Here is a 16662-nt window from a genome sequence, read left to right on the forward strand (position 1 = left end):
GAAAAAGGAAAAGGGTGACTCTTCAAGAAATGAGGGGGACTCCTTTAAATGAGGAATTGACATTTTGGAGTACCCAGATTAAATTCAGAGACTGAATCAATCTAAAGTTGAAAGCCAGACTCTAGAGCTTGGATGTTGATACCATTGAAACTGTAGGGGCAGAAAAGGTGTGATACCTTTCCTCCCCACCATAAGGGGCACCGCTAACATGCTTATAACAAAAGATAGGTTAATAAGAGAAAAGCGTAACAAATTTATTGAATCAAAGTTTTATGTGATACAGGAGCCTTCAGAAATGAAGATAGAAAGACTCAGGGAAAACTGCCTGTTTTTATTTTTTTATTTTTTTTGAGATGGAGTCTCGCTCTGTCACCCAGGCTGGAGTGCTGTGGCCGGATCTCAGCTCACTGCAAGCTCCATCTCCCGGGTTCACGCCATTCTCCTGCCTCAGCCTCCCGGGTAGCTGGGACTACAGGCGCCGCCACGTCACCCGGCTAGTTTTTTGTAGTTTTTAGTAGAGACGGGGTTTCACCGTGTTAGTCAGGATGGTCTCGATCTCCTGACCTCGTGATCCGCCCGTCTCGGCCTCCCAAAGTGCTGGGATTACAGGCTTGAGCCACCGCGCCCGGCCAAACTGCCTGTTTTTATGCTTAGATTCAGTGAAGAATGGACAGCCCTATAGAAATGTGATTGGACAAAGGTGTGATCTAATGGTAATAGACTGACGGGTGAACCCAGCGAGGCCTGTTCAGATTCTTCTTGGCCTCTCTGTGCAGCATGTGCAGAGCAGGACCTCTTCTGAAATGAGGATCTACTATCTACCATCAGACAAAGTAGGTCTGAGTAGTTCTTCATGGCCAGCTCCTACACAGAAAGGCAGGGGACCAGGGAGGTTGGAGTACTATTTCTAGGTTGTATGACCACCGTGGGGAAGAGGAATTCTGGTTTCTATGAATTGCTTAGTGGGGAGAAAGTCAGGCGGGAGACAGAGAATTTGTTTCTAAGGCGGCTTCAGAGGTCTGTTTAGTTTTATAGTTCAAACTTAGCATACCAAAGTGCCGTACGTTGGAGTATACTTTTCTGAGCCCCAACAAATCCAAGCTGAATTTATTAAACAGCAGGTCCTCTTTTGCTCCTCTGTGGGCATCAAGAGAGCTGGCGTGTGCCCTGCTGGGGACTCTCACTGGTGAGACCAGCCCCACCGCACAAAATGAATTAGGAGCTGCAGGGGTCAGAGTTGGGGAGACTTCTCGTAGGAGGCAGGCTTCCATGGATTTCCGAAGATCACACAAGACTTAGGATGAGCAGAGGGGAGCGAACTGTACGGGACGAAGGCCCAGGAAGAGTTGAAATGGGGAAGCCTCGGAGTTCAAGCATCTTCTAGAGCGCCCGCTGTCCTAAAGATACCCCATCCTTGGCTAAATGGGCGCTCCAGGGAGAAACTGGCAGGAGTGTTGAAGCTCCTAGAAGGACGGAGAGCGACGGGCTTGGGGACAGATGAACCCTTTTTCCCTGGATGAGTAGTGAGAATGGCGGCCCAGGCGAAGACCCTGTACAGCCTCTGAAGCCTGTGCAGCTCCAGAAGAGAAAGATGCCAAATTAGGGGCGCTGTCTGCAACCCACGCGCGGCCGCGGGCTTCGCGGACCGCAGAGGAATCCAGTGGGAGGGGTCCCCTTTGGGCACCATCCCGCGGCGCAGGTGGGGCGGGTCCCCGCTACGCCCTAGCCAAGCTCTGCCGGGGCCCGCTGCGGGTCCCCACGCTGGGTTCCTCCCTCTTGTCCGCCTCGGTGCTCTGGCTCCCGCGCCCGGGCCTCGGGGCGGGTCCCTGCCGCACGCACCTGCCCCCAGGGGCGGAGCGCGGCGGCGACAACGCGGCCCCAGCCTCCGCCACCGGCCGCGGAGCCGCGCGGCTCTCCGCTCGTCCCCGCCCCCGCCCGTGCACCTCCACTCCGCGGCGCCCGCCCGCCCTCCCTCGCTGTCCACGCGGCCGGTCAGTCCGCTCCTGCGCCCGCCGGAGCCGCGGCGCCTCGCACTTCTGACTCGAATCCCCGCCGCACTTGTCGTCGCCGCCGCCGGGATCCGCAGCCCCGCGCCATGGAGCCGGCCGCGGGCATCCAGCGCCGCAGCTCCCAGGGGCCCGCCGTCCCGCCGCCGCCCCGGGGCCACGCGCCCCCGGCCGCCGCCCCCGGCCCGGCCCAGCTGAGCTCCCCGGCGCGCGAGCAGCCCCAGCTGGAGGAGGAGCGGCAGGTGCGGATCAGCGAGAGCGGCCAGTTCAGCGACGGGCTGGAGGACCGAGGTGAGCGCGCGCCGCCAGGCCGGGCCGGAGACGGGGGCGGCTGCTCGGGGCCCGCCTCTCCCCACTCGCGGGCTGCGCTGGACCGGGTGCGGGGCTCGGAGCGCGCGGGGGCACGGAGCCCCGACTTCTCGGCTAGAGTGCCGCGAGCCGAGAGCGGCAGCCCCACCTTCTGCGGCCGGCACCGCCTCGACTGCGGTTCCTTCCCTCGAAGCCCAGACGCCGGCTGCCTTCAGGCCGACCCCGTCTGGACTGGCGCCCTGCTTTCTGCCAGCTCCAGGCCCTCCGGCGCCCACGGGAAAAGTTTGCGGGAGGCATTTTTTTGCGTTCGGAACCGGGCGCTCCTGGGCCACTGCGGGCCCTACTCAGCTCGGAGGGACCCGGGCTCGTTGCATCCTCCTTTCCGTAGTCCCCTGCGGCCCCGCCGGCTGCCTGGGAGAACTTCCCTGCGGGAAGTCCCTTGCGGGTGTAGCCGCGAGATGTCTCTCGGCGACCGCCCGGCTGCCCGCCCCGGCGAAGGGCGCAAGGAGGGGAGTAAGCCGAGACTCGGGCGGCTTCTGGTCTCGGGCGGTCCCCGACTCTCACTGCGGACCCGGGTCACGGTGGGTCCCTGCCCCGTCGTCTGATGATGGGGCAGAGGAATGGGACATTTGGATTTGGGCCACCAGCCTCATCTGGATAGATGCCACTGAAACCTGATGGTTCCGGAGGGCGCGTCTGCAGACCCTTCAGAGCCCCCCTCCACTGACACTGGCCTGGAGGTCCGCACACGTGCCTCTGCTGGGAGACCACACTCTTGCCTCCCACCGACTGCTGATGCCCCCTTGAGTCGCCAGCGTAGGACGGGAGAGACTCCCTGCTCATTCCCGCGTCTCTCTCCTCCATCCCTTCCGCGTTTCCTCTGGGCTTGGATTCTTTGCAGAGGGAGCCCTGTTCTCGGCCACGTCTGCACCTTTTCTGCTTCTTGCTGAATCCGAATCCAAATTGTCCCCCTCAGAACGAATCTGTGGTTCTGCTAAAACCGCTTAGTGGCCAAAGCGGGATTCTTGCAGCCAGGCCCTTCAGGGGAAGCCGGCTCTTTGCACCTCCACCCCCTTTTCTTGGAAGCCTTATTTTGTTGGCTGTGGCGGGTTTATATATTTTAGACTTAGCAGGTTTTTGTCCTATTCTTAGTATCTCCTGTACATTTTTATTCCGGTTTAGTGTTCGGATGCACGATCTCTTTCTCCTTAGAAATTCTAAACTGTAGCATGTGAAATAAAATGACATGGAAACGGCAGTTCCCAGAGAATCCGCCTAGATGCTCAGCGAGAACTGGAGCTGCTCCAGTGGCAACGAATTCTGCACCTCTGTTGCAGTTTCTCCCCCTGTTCTCACATAACTAGATTCCATTTAAGAGGTGAGGACAGGGGACATCACGAGCACGGAGCAAAACCTCTCACTTTTATTATAGCGTGTGTTCATTACCTTTGCCCCTCTCCAGCTAATATTGTAGGATTTAAAAATTCCATATTGAAGAAAGACAGAAGCCTGGGTTGAGCTTATTTTTGTAGCATTGCAGGTCATCTGTAAGAGCTGGCCTGTTTCTCCCTACCCCATAAAATAATAGGAGGGAAAACAGTGCTAGGGTGAGTTCATATTTAGCATCATTTTGTAGTTCATGTTCAAGTGTGAAAAGCCCTTCTGAATTCATTCTTAAGGTTATTTTTCTCTGGTCAACGGAATTTCATTTTCCATTATGTGATAGCATGAAAGCATTGACTGTTTGTAAACTGTCACTGTTTGAGAGCGTGGCATATCACACACAGCCTCTCTGTTAGGATGAACCCTATTCCCCAAAGAACCCGGTGCTGTGTGGCATTGAGAGCTGAACGTCAATGTGACATTCTTTTGTTTGACCTCTTCCTGATGGCAACCAGTATATGGTGAATAAGTGATTTTTGTTAAGTAAACCAGAACGTTACCTGGGGAGGTTTATTGTAGGATTTTGTGTTTGTTTTTTGTGTTATTTTTTTTTTCTTATGGTGCTGCATTTTTCCAATATTGATTTTTATATCCTTTGGGAATGGGTTGAATGCAGCTACCTCTTTCCTGCTGGTGAGAGGAACTGGGGAGGTGGAAGCCTCAGCACTTGCCTGCTGTGTATCTCTGCATCCTGCCTGACTTGCTTTCTTTCAGGCCTAAATACCTATAGGCTGTCTGTAGAGGGGTTGAGGGGTACCTCGGATCTGCACCTGTATTTGGCATTCTCTTTTGTCCTAACTCCCTTTGGAGCTATCAGATGTGATTCCAGACCACCGCTAACTCTCTTCAAAGGTTTGCTTTAAAATCTAGTGTTTTGAGACTTTGGAGGCATTCGCCCCTTACAAGTAATGTAGGCTGGTTCTCAGAAACCTAGCTAGCTCAGAATGTCAGTAACTGCAGTGCCATCTGGTTGAGCTTAAAGTTCAGGGAGCAAGAGCTCTGTGGCCTAAGACCTTTAGGGACTAAACACAAAAATTAGGCCAGGTTTATCTTAATTATTCTTCCCATCCCCCTTGAATACCTATTCTTCTCCCCACAAGTATTTTCCCATCATTCTGTCCATAACCTTAGGGCCCAGCTTAGCCTTAGATAATTATATGTGTCAGCATTTCCCACTACTTCCCCATCTAACAAAAATTTCCCTTTCTTCAGAGAGTTCAAGCTTGACAAACTTAGGAGAAAGGAATTGGAATTAATGCATACTAGTGTAGAAATAACTGATGGCTTCAACCTCTCCAAATGTATTTGTACCTTTCCCCTCTCCAAAATAAATAAAGGATCAGTCCCTCATTAGTACTATGCTTAGTATTCCCAGTCCAAAATTGCAAATACATGAAATTTGAGTGAGTTTAGAAATTCAAATATGGGGGCCAACTATGGGTAGGGATGATCCAGCCCTGCCTGCAAATCTGAGGCCTGTCCTGTCTCTTCAGGCTGCCTTTCTTACAGCTTTAAAGCACAGCTTCCTGAAAACCTTAGGAATTCTCGCTACATCTTTGTGACTTGTGAGTGTGCCTGCATCCAACATGTGTGGAGGTACCTGTGTGTGAAACATTCACTAGGAACTGAGTCTTTAAACATCATCATACTCCACTTCCCCTTGAGGAGTACAAAGTTTTCCATTCTTAGGATCGGCTATATTTTGAGAAAGGAAAATCAGCAGAAAATAAGAAAAGGTTGAATAGAAATGGGCAAGTCCTTCCATTTTTGGACAGTCTTCCCATTCTACTTATTCCATTTTATTTTTTAACTTTAAAAATTTCATGGAGGAGGCACACACAGGCTCAGATCTGGGGAAGAAGTACTGGTTGTAATGCCGAGAAGTTCTAAATGCCACCTTAGTGGGACAGTCCAGTTGTCCTGGGCTGTCATCTGAAACTCCTCCAGGGGAGTGCTGTGTCACTGGTGGGTGAAGCATGTAGATTGGTCCGCATGTGTGGTCAGGACCAGTTATATTATTGAAACTAGCTGACTTTGGATGGAAAAATAAATGTTATGTGGCTGAAGAGAAAATGGGCATGATTGTCATTCCTCTTAGCACATGAAATCTACTTCTCAAAGGAACCTTGTTTTTACCTCAGTGGATGACAATCTGGAGATTGTTGCTGTCAAATTACCTAGCAAACAAACTGCTTATTTGAGTCAGTACCTAAATGTTATAACTTCACTTATCCTGAAAATCAGTTGGCCACGATGAAAGGAATATTTTTATATCATTTGGGAAAAGGGACATAAATTTTTAAGGGTGCATGGAATCTGCTCATTCTAGGATAGGGCTATAACTGGTGATTGTATAGTTGAAAACTGGAATAGGGTGTGGTTTTTGGCAGCCAAGGAAGATATAGACAAAGGGGCCTGCTATATTTTTATTTAAATTACTTGTACCTGGGCAGAATTTGACAAGAGAGAAGATATTTATCTTTTCCATCCAAGTCCACTCACGAAGGAAGGTTTGGGGAGATTTCCAGAGAGAGAATGGTGATGGTGTTTATGCCTCACATTTGCATTTCATCTACCTTTGATTCTATGTAAGCCTGTAGGTTTCAATTATTTAAAAATCTCTAGGCAGTGAGCTGGGCTCACTTACCAACCTTCTTGACATTCTGGCTTGTTTTGCTCAGGACTTATTCAGCGATGCTTGAGTCTGGATTATAAATGGAACTGAAAAGCTTTAGCAGGGTCCTGATTTTAACTTTTGGTCAGGATGCAGTTTTTGGCAACCAGAGGCTTACTGTGGTACCCAGTTGGATGAATGAGATGGTGTCTTTTACGTGATGCGTAGGTGTGATGTCTCACACTGTGTGATATTTTACAGATTGGCACCTGAGCTTTCATTACCAATTCCTTCATTCTTTGGAGCTGCTCTGATGAGGCTGCTCAACCTCTGAAAGTTGTGTTGTGGGTTGTTTCACCAGAGATGGTGTAATAAGCTCCTGTTCATGTAAATGCATGGCTGAAAATCTGGTGCTCTGTGCAACTAAGAGATGCTGTATATGATCTATAGTCAAAGGAGAAGGATAAACATATAAATCAAGATCATTCTGAAGACATTTTAGTCTTTGACTCCAGGCAGTTGTGGGCATTGCCTGGGAATTGTCATGAATTTCTGTTGTTGTCGAGGACTCTCCATGTTGAAAGCATAGAAGATAAAAATAAAACTTGTCTTATACATGGCCTACCTGGGAAGCTACCTCTAGTTTTAGTAGGTTTGCCCCACTTTAATATTCTGAGAATTTTTTGACATGTGCTTGCTAAAAAGGATGTGTATACTATAGAACAGAAAAAGGAGGGAAGGAGACGTGGCTTATAATTTGGGCCTGGAGGCTATTGGTGGATATGGTTAAAGAGAAATGGTTCTTCTCCTGCTAATTGTTGGGGGAGCAGTGAGGTCATTTGTAGACTGACTCTTTGCTTTGGGCAAAACCCAGTCCACCAGTTGGGACTGTGCTGGTGAATGAATGCAAATCAATGCTCACAGCTGAGGAGCCTGAAGACCCGGCTGAATGTGGGTGGTTTGTGCTGTTTTCCTAACAGAAAGGCCTTGTGGGCAGGAACAGCATCTACCTGAGGCCAAGCAACTTAACACAGGGGCAAAGGAATGGCCTGGTGTGATATGTCAAGGAGTGGTGGGGTCTGTGGAGATCTTCGAGAGGACAGCTGCTCTTACCCTGCAGAAATACGCGGCTCATATTGTCAGAGCCTGTGATTTTTCAAGGGGTGCCAGAAAGCTTGATTTTCATGTGAAATCTTCTAATTGTTAAAACACAGTGTGGGCCAAACAAAACACATCTTGGCCCACGGGCTGTTAGTTTGCAATCTTTGGGTAAGAAATTGTAGCTCTCGCTGTGGGTTTCTTAGTAAGGAAATGTCTAACTTCCCTTTCTCCTTGTTTTTGTCAGGCTTACTAGAAAGCAGCACCCGCCTGAAACCTCATGAAGCCCAGAACTACAGGAAGAAGGCATTGTGGGTGTCCTGGTTCTCCATCATTGTCACCCTGGCCCTCGCAGTGGCTGCCTTTAGTGAGTATCAAGGGTCTCGTCGGCCAATATGTGCTGCTGTTGCCTGTTTTATTCTCTAATTCCTGTGGGATGTGCTTTTGCTTTTAGTTGACTATTATTGATGAGTAAATTCTTTTAGATGGTTGGATAGTCAGAGGACTTATAAATTAGTAAAATAGCTTCTGTCCTCTGCAGAGGAAAGACTGGTAAGAAGATGAGGTGGAGAGCGACTGGGAGCCTTGGCTCTCATCAGTATGCGGGCTTGCGGAAGTAGATGCTGGCTGCTAGCTGAATAGTGAAAATACTCTTGCTGGATGCCTTCAGCTTGGGCTGACACGTGACACATATATATCCTTAAGATTCTTATTTTGAGCCTAATGCAAGAAGATGGGTGTAATATTGCAGTGAGCCCTCTCCTTTTCCCTGATCGTATCTGTGTAAGGCTTGGAGGAAAATCCTATGCACATTTTAGTGAAAGTGTAATGGGAGGGTCTTCTCTCAAGTTTTCGGTGGCCATGGAAACAAAAACATGTATTGCAATTAAGAAAAACTAAGGAAGTGGAACAGTTTCTGCCAGATAATCCTGTTTGGGGGTTAGGAAGGCCGATGGCATGTGTTTTCTCGACTAACATTTTGCAGCCTATGGAAATGTACGTGTGCTATTTATTCTTATGAATTGTGCAGTGACTCACAAGCCTAAGCAGTGTCAGTTACAGCTCAACCTTGGTAGAAACCCAAGTGGGGTGTGTGTGTGTGTGTGTGTGTGTGTGTGTGTGTGTGTGTGTTTTGATGCTAGGGAAAAGACTGCATTTTGTGACGAATTTATTACCTAACAGAAAGATCTATTTTCTCAGTGATAGGCATCACACAAGGTGTCTCCTGTGACAACCCTCAGATTAGGAGAAAAAAGCCCATGTCTGCTAGAAGACAAGTTATGTGTGCGTGTTGCTTAAAATTCTATTCTGCAAGGTTAGATCTGCTGCTGGAAGTTGGGTTGGCTCCCAAGAGGGAGTATTAAAATTTGACCAAATGCTCCCTGCAAAACTAGGCATATATTACTTTAAGCAATTTATATTGGAAAGACTGTACCATATCTTGGCTGTAAAACAGCCAAACATTTAGAAGTGGAGGGCAATGCATTCCCAAGTATAAACATTTTTACCGGTGAGCCAGAAATCTAATCAAGGGGAATTCTGATTCCTGAAAATAGCTACTCCTTCCCCTTGCCCCCACTTTTTAAATGCTGAAACAAGAATAACAAGATGGATTGATGTCCCTAGGGGATAATTTGGTTGCGGGGGCTGGTGGAGGACTTTGGATCAGACACCATAATTTGCATATGTAAAGAAAAAGGAAAGGAACGAAGGGAGGCGATTTACAAACAGAATAATAGTAACTCAGACTCGTCCATGTGCCTGATAAAGCTGTTTTGATTTATCACGTGGGTGTTTGAATGAAGACTGAATGTGAAGAAATATTGGGCAAGTCTTTCTTCTGGGAAAGTAATATTACATTTGCTGTACTTAAGTCTCATCATAGACAAAAATTATGAGGAAATTTTGGTTTCACATGTTACACCTGATCAGTTGGGTTATCTTAAAACCGTTGTTCATTTCCTTTAATAAAGAAAGACAGTTGCATAGTGCATACAGAAGTAGAATGTGGCTTTGTGGAAAGGGCTTCTCTTTCTTTTTCTTTTAAAAATGATTTTACACCTTCTTTGCAGCAAGTATTTAATTTAAATCCTCTAACTTTTAGCCAATAAAATGTTGGTATCGGCATATAATATCATGATTTGTGTTATCTATAGTACGTTCAATTTGTTCTCATGTTACTTACAGTTTGTTCTGGTTTCGTCAAACCAAAGAATGTAGAAGGTGAATTGTATTTTCCTCCACTTTAACTACAGAGTAGCTTTAGTGTTTGTGTGTGTGTTTGTGTTTCATATTTTAAACCCTTGATGTGGTCTCTGATTGTGTTGTTAGGGTTGTTGATTTTACTATTTAGTTTCCTAAATGTATTTCTACTATGCAGTATTTAAAATCTCTTCCAAAGCATCATTTATATGGTGCCAGACTTTTGTGAAATTCTTTTCCTAGTTTTGAATGGAAATAAACAGAGATTAAGCAATATAAACTGACTTTCGAAGTTATGTTTAAATGAGTGTCTAAAGTAAAAGGGAACATTTCAAAAATGGCAATAAAGATTTTTGTAAAGTGTCACAAAAACTTCCAGTCCTACTCTTCAAGGAAGGAGGTAGTTAACAGAGATGGATGAAACGCAATGCTCTGACTTCCTGCACCTCTCTCCAAACCAGTGAAATGGCTGAATTGAATCAATTAGTATTTTTAAGAGGATTGCTGTAGAATTACTGTATATGATGCTTTGGTGTGGCGGAGAAGTTTTGGAGTGTGTGCATGTGTGTTGTGTGTGTGTATGTGTGTTAGCGGGAGTGTTAAACATGATGAAGAGAAAGCGACTGTATTTATGGACATGGCTTCTTGCTACTGTTGGATGGTGAAAAATTTGGGGCAGGAAGATCATCTATCCTTGTGTGGAATCAGAACTCAAGACTGAAATAAATGAACTGAGAGATTTTTTAAAACTTTTTTTTTTAGTTAGGTGGAAGGACAATATTTCTTGGAAAATGATAAATTTTATCTGAAGATTTACATACAAGGCCGAGATCTCATATATTTTATAAACAATTACAATTTTGGGGGGTAATCAGGTCATCCTATGGCCATTCTCTTGCTAAGGGAGTTGTCTTGGAGTCACATCTCCTGGGGTCAGCTGGAGTTCCTGTCTTTACCTCCTTAGCTGCCATTTTCTATTTATTTAATAATGGTTACTGATTTTTAGCTGAGTATCTTCTGAAGAAATGCTGTGGGCTCTTTTGAGTTTGGAAATGAGGAGGGTAGATACAAGTTGGGGGGCACATCTCTTTTTCTCGGTCAACTGGAAAGATTCGTATTTTTACCTGACATGTACATTGTAGGTTGTGAACCTGAAAGTCTCTGAGACAGGGCTCAATCAGTTGAGAAAGTTTATTTTGCCTAGGTTAAGGACACGCTTGTGACACAGTCTCAGGAGGTCTGAAAACATGTGCCTGAGGTGGTTGGGGTGCAGCTTGCTTTTATACTCTTTAAGGAGACATAATATATCAATGAATATTTGTAAGGTGTATACTGATTTGATCTGGAAAGTTGGCACAACTGGAAGTGGATGACTTCCAGGTTATAGGTAGATTAAAAAATGTTCTGCTTGGCAATTGGTTGAAAGACTTAAGTTATTATCTAAACACCTGGAATCAATAAAAATGAATCTCTGGATTCTGATAAGGGATTATGGAGACCAAAGTTTTTTCATGCAGATGAGGCCTCCAGGTAGCAGACTTCAGAGAGAACAGACTGTAAATGTTTCTTATCAGACTTAATGTCTGCGTTGATGCTAATGCTGGTCAGCTTTTCCTGAATTCCAGAAGGGAGGCGGGTACAGTGAGTATCCTCTGAGTCCCCTTTCCCATCACGGCTGGAAACAGTTTTTCAGGTTAACTTTGGAGTGCCCTTGGCTGAGAAGAGAGGTCCATTCAGATGGTTGGGGAGCCTTAAAATTTTATTTGTGGTTTACAAGTTAAAGATTGTTACCCTTCATCTCCTATAAGCTTCCAGGTAATCAATATACCATGTCTTCTCAAGTTAGTAGTTTCTAAAAGATCTGATGATAAAACTAGCTTATATCAGTATTACTGAGTTATTTGTTATAAATCACATATGTAATTATGGTTGGCATTCATATGTCTGGGATAGTTTGAAAAATTAGGTGGACTTTTGAAGTTTGTGCCTTGAGTATGCTTTGAGAGGGACATGAACTATTTTTTAATGTGAACTATTTTTGATAATACTTGGTAATGTAGTGATTTTGGATCTGTTCAAATGCTGATATAAAACCAGATGGTAATACATCTTGAATATTTCAGAGAGAGCTCTAGTTTGGTTTTAAAATTCATTCTGTTTATAATCGGTAGGCAGCATGGAAAAAATGGCAATCCTGTTATGACCAAATGTGAAAAAAAGTCTGTTCTAATAATGAAGCTAGAAAGAGAACAGAAGTTCTGTCTCAAAACTCAGGGTTTTGACACCATTGATATCTTTGTTACAGTGATTTAGGAAAATGCATTCTGACTCTGTTTATCAGGTTTGAGTGCAAGTTAATTTTTAGGCACTCAATGCATGTTCTGTGGGAAATGAAGGCATATTTGAAACATTCTCAGGGGAAAACCTTTCCTAAGATACACAGCTCCATTAGAGAAGTACTCCAAACCCTGATCTTCTCAGAAAAAGCTCACTCAAAAGCTAGGTCCAGCTGACCGGGAGCAGTGGCTCATACCTGTAATCCCAGCACTTTGGGAGGCCAGGGAGACAGATCCTGAGGTCAGGAGTTTGAGACCAGCCTGGCCAATATGGTGAAACCCTGTCTCTACTAAAAAGAAAATACAAAAATTAGCCTATATTTTTGGCTAATATAATATAGGCACACGGCCTATAGTGTGCCTATAGTCCCAGCTACTCGGGAGGCTGAGGCAGGAGAATCGCTTGAACCCAGGAGATGGAGGTTGCAGTGAGCAAGGATCATGCCACTGCACTCCAGCCTGGGCGACAGAGCAAGACTCTGTCTCAAAGTAAATAAATAAATAAATAAACAAGCAAACAAATAAGGTGCAGCTGTAGATTTAAGAACTAGAAAAACACTTTGGAAAGGAGTGATTTTCTTTTTAGATGTGGATATTTTAAAATCATTTATTTGATTTTAATGTAAACTCTTAACCCTTAAAAATGGTAAGATATGTATTTTTATTCTTTCTAAATTATGAGACTAATAGTTGAGAGATAAAATGAAATTGCACGATTCTTCTATAAACTCAGCAAAAAATGTTTGAGAACTTTCTTAGGTGTTCTCTCATCTGATAGACACACTGGGAGATGGAAAAGACATAAGACTCTTCAGGCACTTTCTGGTGTGCTGAGAGTAACATGGACATAGTTGCAGTGGCCTTAAAGGTCTGGCCTTGGCCAGGTGTGGTGGCTCATGCCCGTAATCCCAGCCCTTTGGGAGGCTGAGGCGGGTGGATCATTTGAGGTCAGGAGTTTGAGACCAGCCTGGCCACACCATGAGATCAGCCATGGTGAGATCCTGTCTCCACTAAAAATACAAAAATTTGCCAGTGTGGTGGTGCGTGCCTGTAATCCCAGCTACTCAGGAGGCTGAAGTAGGAGAATCACCTGAACAGGGGAGGCAGAGTTGCAGTGAGCTGAGATCGTGCCATTGCACTCCAGCCTGGGAGACTCTGTCTCAAAAAACAAACAAACAAACAAACAAACAAACAAACAAACAAACAAAACAGGTCTGGCCTGCCCTGACTTTTGTCCCCCTTTTTTCCTCAAACTTCTTCTCCTCAGGACTGGAACCCACGTCCTTTGGGCAACCCATTTCACGGATCTCACATGACAGCCTCCTCACTGACAACTCCCCTCCCCAAAGAGGGCATACCAACTGCAGGCGCCCGTTCCTGCAGAGCAGTTTTATCCATGACACTGCCAGTTTCCTTCATCACAGTTCTTCCCTTTGTGCCCTCCTCCATGCATGAAGGCTGTGAAGCCCTTGTCTCTTCTGCCCGTGTCCCTAAACTCACCTGTTTCCCCTACTCCTGAAATACTTCCATGACCCAAGACCTTAACCGTGCAGCTGGCATTCTGCATGTGGAATGATCCTTTGTGTAGTTTGCTGGTCATGTATTTATTTTACTGAAAAAAGCAGAATGTACACAAGATAAAAATTCCTGAGACCAAAGGAGCACAATCCAAATCTCTGTCCTGTCCTAAAGTCTCTCTCTCCTGCCGGCAACCTTTGTTACCAGTGTCTTAACTGCTCTTCAAGACATTTTCTACGCATGTCCAGGCCCAGGCATGGTGCCTGCATACACTTCTGGCCGCTCCTCATGTCAGATGTGGCATCTAATCCTTGCTGGACTTTTCGCAGCCCCGGGCCTCTTCACAAGCTCCTGTGTCCACCTCCTTGTATGAGGTGGAACCATTGTGGAGAATCTGCAGGAATATTTTCCTGACAAGCGTCTGGCTGCCGCCGCTGAAGCAAGCAATGGTATAGGGGCCAGGGGATGTGGGCAGGAAGTTTGAGAGCCACATCCTGGCGGTGTTCTGAGGGATAGTGTGCTCCCCGTGGGTGTGCTCAGGACGATAAACCCGGAGGCTGCTTCTGAGAGGTGGAGACCAGGAGGGAGGAATAGGCAGACCAGCGGTTTGGGAACTTTGCCCTGACAACTCTCCCTCCCTCTGCATTCTGCCTTCATACCCTGTAGCCACGTGATCAGGGATTCTGTACCTGTCACCCTCTGTGCTGTGAGCTCAGACAGCACATGGAGTGCGGAGGCATATTTCAGACAGGCCACTTTGCTTACCACGAGGTCCTTCATGATCTTGTCCCCTTCCTCCTGGCTGGCTTCACCTCCTCCCATCCCCACGCACTGCCGGCTGCAACCCCCAGAGGCTCCTTGTGGGCACCACAGGCTGTGTCCTGTTTCTTGCCCCAAACCCACGTACCTGCTCTTCCCTTCATCTCAGATGCCTTTGGTTCCTGACCTCCATGCTTCTTTTTCTAGCAAAAGTTTACTTATCCCTCAAGATCAAGATGAAAGATCACCTTTTCTGGGAAGCCTTCCAGGCTGATTGGAATGCCTCCCTTCCCCCATAGCCCCATGGACACCCATAGATCAGGAACTCGATGCACGATACTTGAATCATCTTGTTATTGCTTTTGACTCTAATGTGCACTCCTCCACACCAGGGCCCGTCTTCTTCAGGCAGTGTTCTCAGCCGCTAACACAGTGGACACTCAGACACTGGTTGGACTGGAGTCAGTTCTGCCCTGCTTGGGCACTGTGGTTGCAGCAGGCTGAGGATGTACATTTGCACGTAGAGATGCCAGACAAAGGAAACAAAGAGAGCATCTTCAACTTTGTAAATGGTGGGGATGCAGGAGCTCATTCTCTCACCCCTCCTGCTTACTGCACTGCCCAGCATCCCCCCAGCCCCTGATTGAAGCATCCAGGCTTCTACTGACAGGGACTCGCCTGAGGCTGTTAGGAGGACTCATCTCCCTGAGTCTCCGCTTACAGTGGGCTGCTGTTTCCAGCCAGGAGTGGGGGAGGGGTCTCAGCAGCTGCCTGCCTGCCCTGCCTGCCTTCTCAGTGCCTTCTTCACACAGCGTTTAATTGGAAGCGCGGCCAGGGTGCATTAGCACTAGGTGCCCCTGTCGCACAGCCATGGCGGTGACACAGGGTAGCTGGGCAGTGAGCCCCAGGTGGGCTCATCTCATGCCCAGGGTCCCTTGTCCCTTCTTGCTTGGGTCCTTGCTGGCAGGGGCCCTTTGGGACATTTGTCAGGGTTTTTCCTCTTGCCTCTCAGTCTTTTTCCCATCATATTTGTTAAGCAGTTGGTTGAGAAGGGGCTTTCTGGTCTGTGGATATCCCAGGGCTGTAATTTGGTCCTCTAGGAATTGCCTCTGTCAGGTGAATTTCTGGTGTAGCTCCCTTTTGGACAAGAGGTGACTTCCCAGTGCCTTGTGCTGTGGGTTGAGATGCGGAAGTCTTGACAAACAGAAGGAACAGAGGAAGCCAGAGGTAGGGAGGGAACCCCTGCTCCTAACCCCAGCAGGGGAAACTCTTACTCCCTGTCCACCTTCTCCCATGTCTGATGTCCATGCCTCCTTCCTGCTGGCGAATGTGGGAAGTCCAAGATCAAGGTGTCAGCAGGGTTGGCTTTCTTCTGAGGCCTCGCTCGTTGGCTCGTAGATCACCATCTTCTCCCTGTGCCTTTGCGTGGTTGTCCCTCTGTGTGTGTCTGTGTCCTCATTTCCTCTTACTATGAGGACACCAGACATATTGGATTAGGGCCCACCTTAATGACCTCACTTTAACTTAATTACCTCTTTAAAGACTGCATCTCCAAGTACAACTGCATTTTGAGGTACTGGGGGTTAGGGCATCAACATTTGAATTCTCTTTTTTTTGAGACGGAGTCTTGCTCTGTTGCCCAGGCTAGAGTGCAATGGCATGATCTCAGCTCACTGTAACCTCCACCTCCCAGTTTCAGGCAATTCTCCTGCCTCAGCCTCCTGAGTAGCTGGGATTACAGGCACATGCCACCAAGCCTGGCTAATTTTTGTATTTTTAGTAGAGCCAGGGTTTTGCCATGTTGGCCGGGCTGGTCTCGAACTCCTGACCTCAGGTGATCTGCCCCCGCTCAGCCTCCCAAAGTGCTAGGATTACAGGCGTGAGCCACCACACCCGGCCTCAACATTTGAATTTTGAGGACACACAATTCAGTCAGTAGCAAATGCTTTGGCCAGCACCAGGTGGATAGAGGAAACTAGTAATAAATTCCTTAAAAGGACTTTACTTTCAATGAAAGTGTGGACTAGAATAAACACCTCCAGCAGCCCAGAGACAATGAAGAGCTCATCTGTGTCAGAGTATTTCTGTGTGGACTGAGGAGGGGATGAGCGTGGGGGAGCCTTCACTGGAATTCAGAACCGTGAGACTGACCTCATGTACATTTGTGTTTGGAATTTTTGTAGGTCGATTCCCTGGGAAATAGACTCGGAGACTCAGCTTCCCTCCAGGAGGTTTATTGGCAGTGGGGTGAGGGGCTGAGGGAGGCTGTCAGGAAGAACACCTGCGGGGAGCCAGAACTGGCAGAGGGGAGGTTGAACCGCAGTGTTCTTGCCTTAGAGGCTTGTCCCACAGGGATCTGGAAGCTGAGATGGCTTCC

At 47.1% G+C, this 16662-nt stretch overlaps 1 protein-coding gene across 1 annotated transcript in view; it reads left to right on the forward strand.

Annotated features, from left to right (window-relative positions):
- The first annotated feature begins 1943 nt into the window (after positions 1-1943).
- The window catches only part of TMEM163 (transmembrane protein 163), a 261099-nt gene continuing 246380 nt past the window's right edge, over positions 1944-16662 (forward strand). Inside the window, exons 1-2 of the mRNA XM_030916147.1 lie at positions 1944-2297; positions 7718-7837. Coding sequence (XP_030772007.1) covers positions 2096-2297; positions 7718-7837 — 322 coding nt within the window. The 5' untranslated portion in view covers positions 1944-2095. The remainder of the gene's footprint in view (positions 2298-7717; positions 7838-16662) is intronic.

This window comes from Rhinopithecus roxellana, chromosome 14 (genome assembly GCF_007565055.1).
Source record: "Rhinopithecus roxellana isolate Shanxi Qingling chromosome 14, ASM756505v1, whole genome shotgun sequence".
Lineage (NCBI taxonomy): Eukaryota > Metazoa > Chordata > Mammalia > Primates > Cercopithecidae > Rhinopithecus > Rhinopithecus roxellana.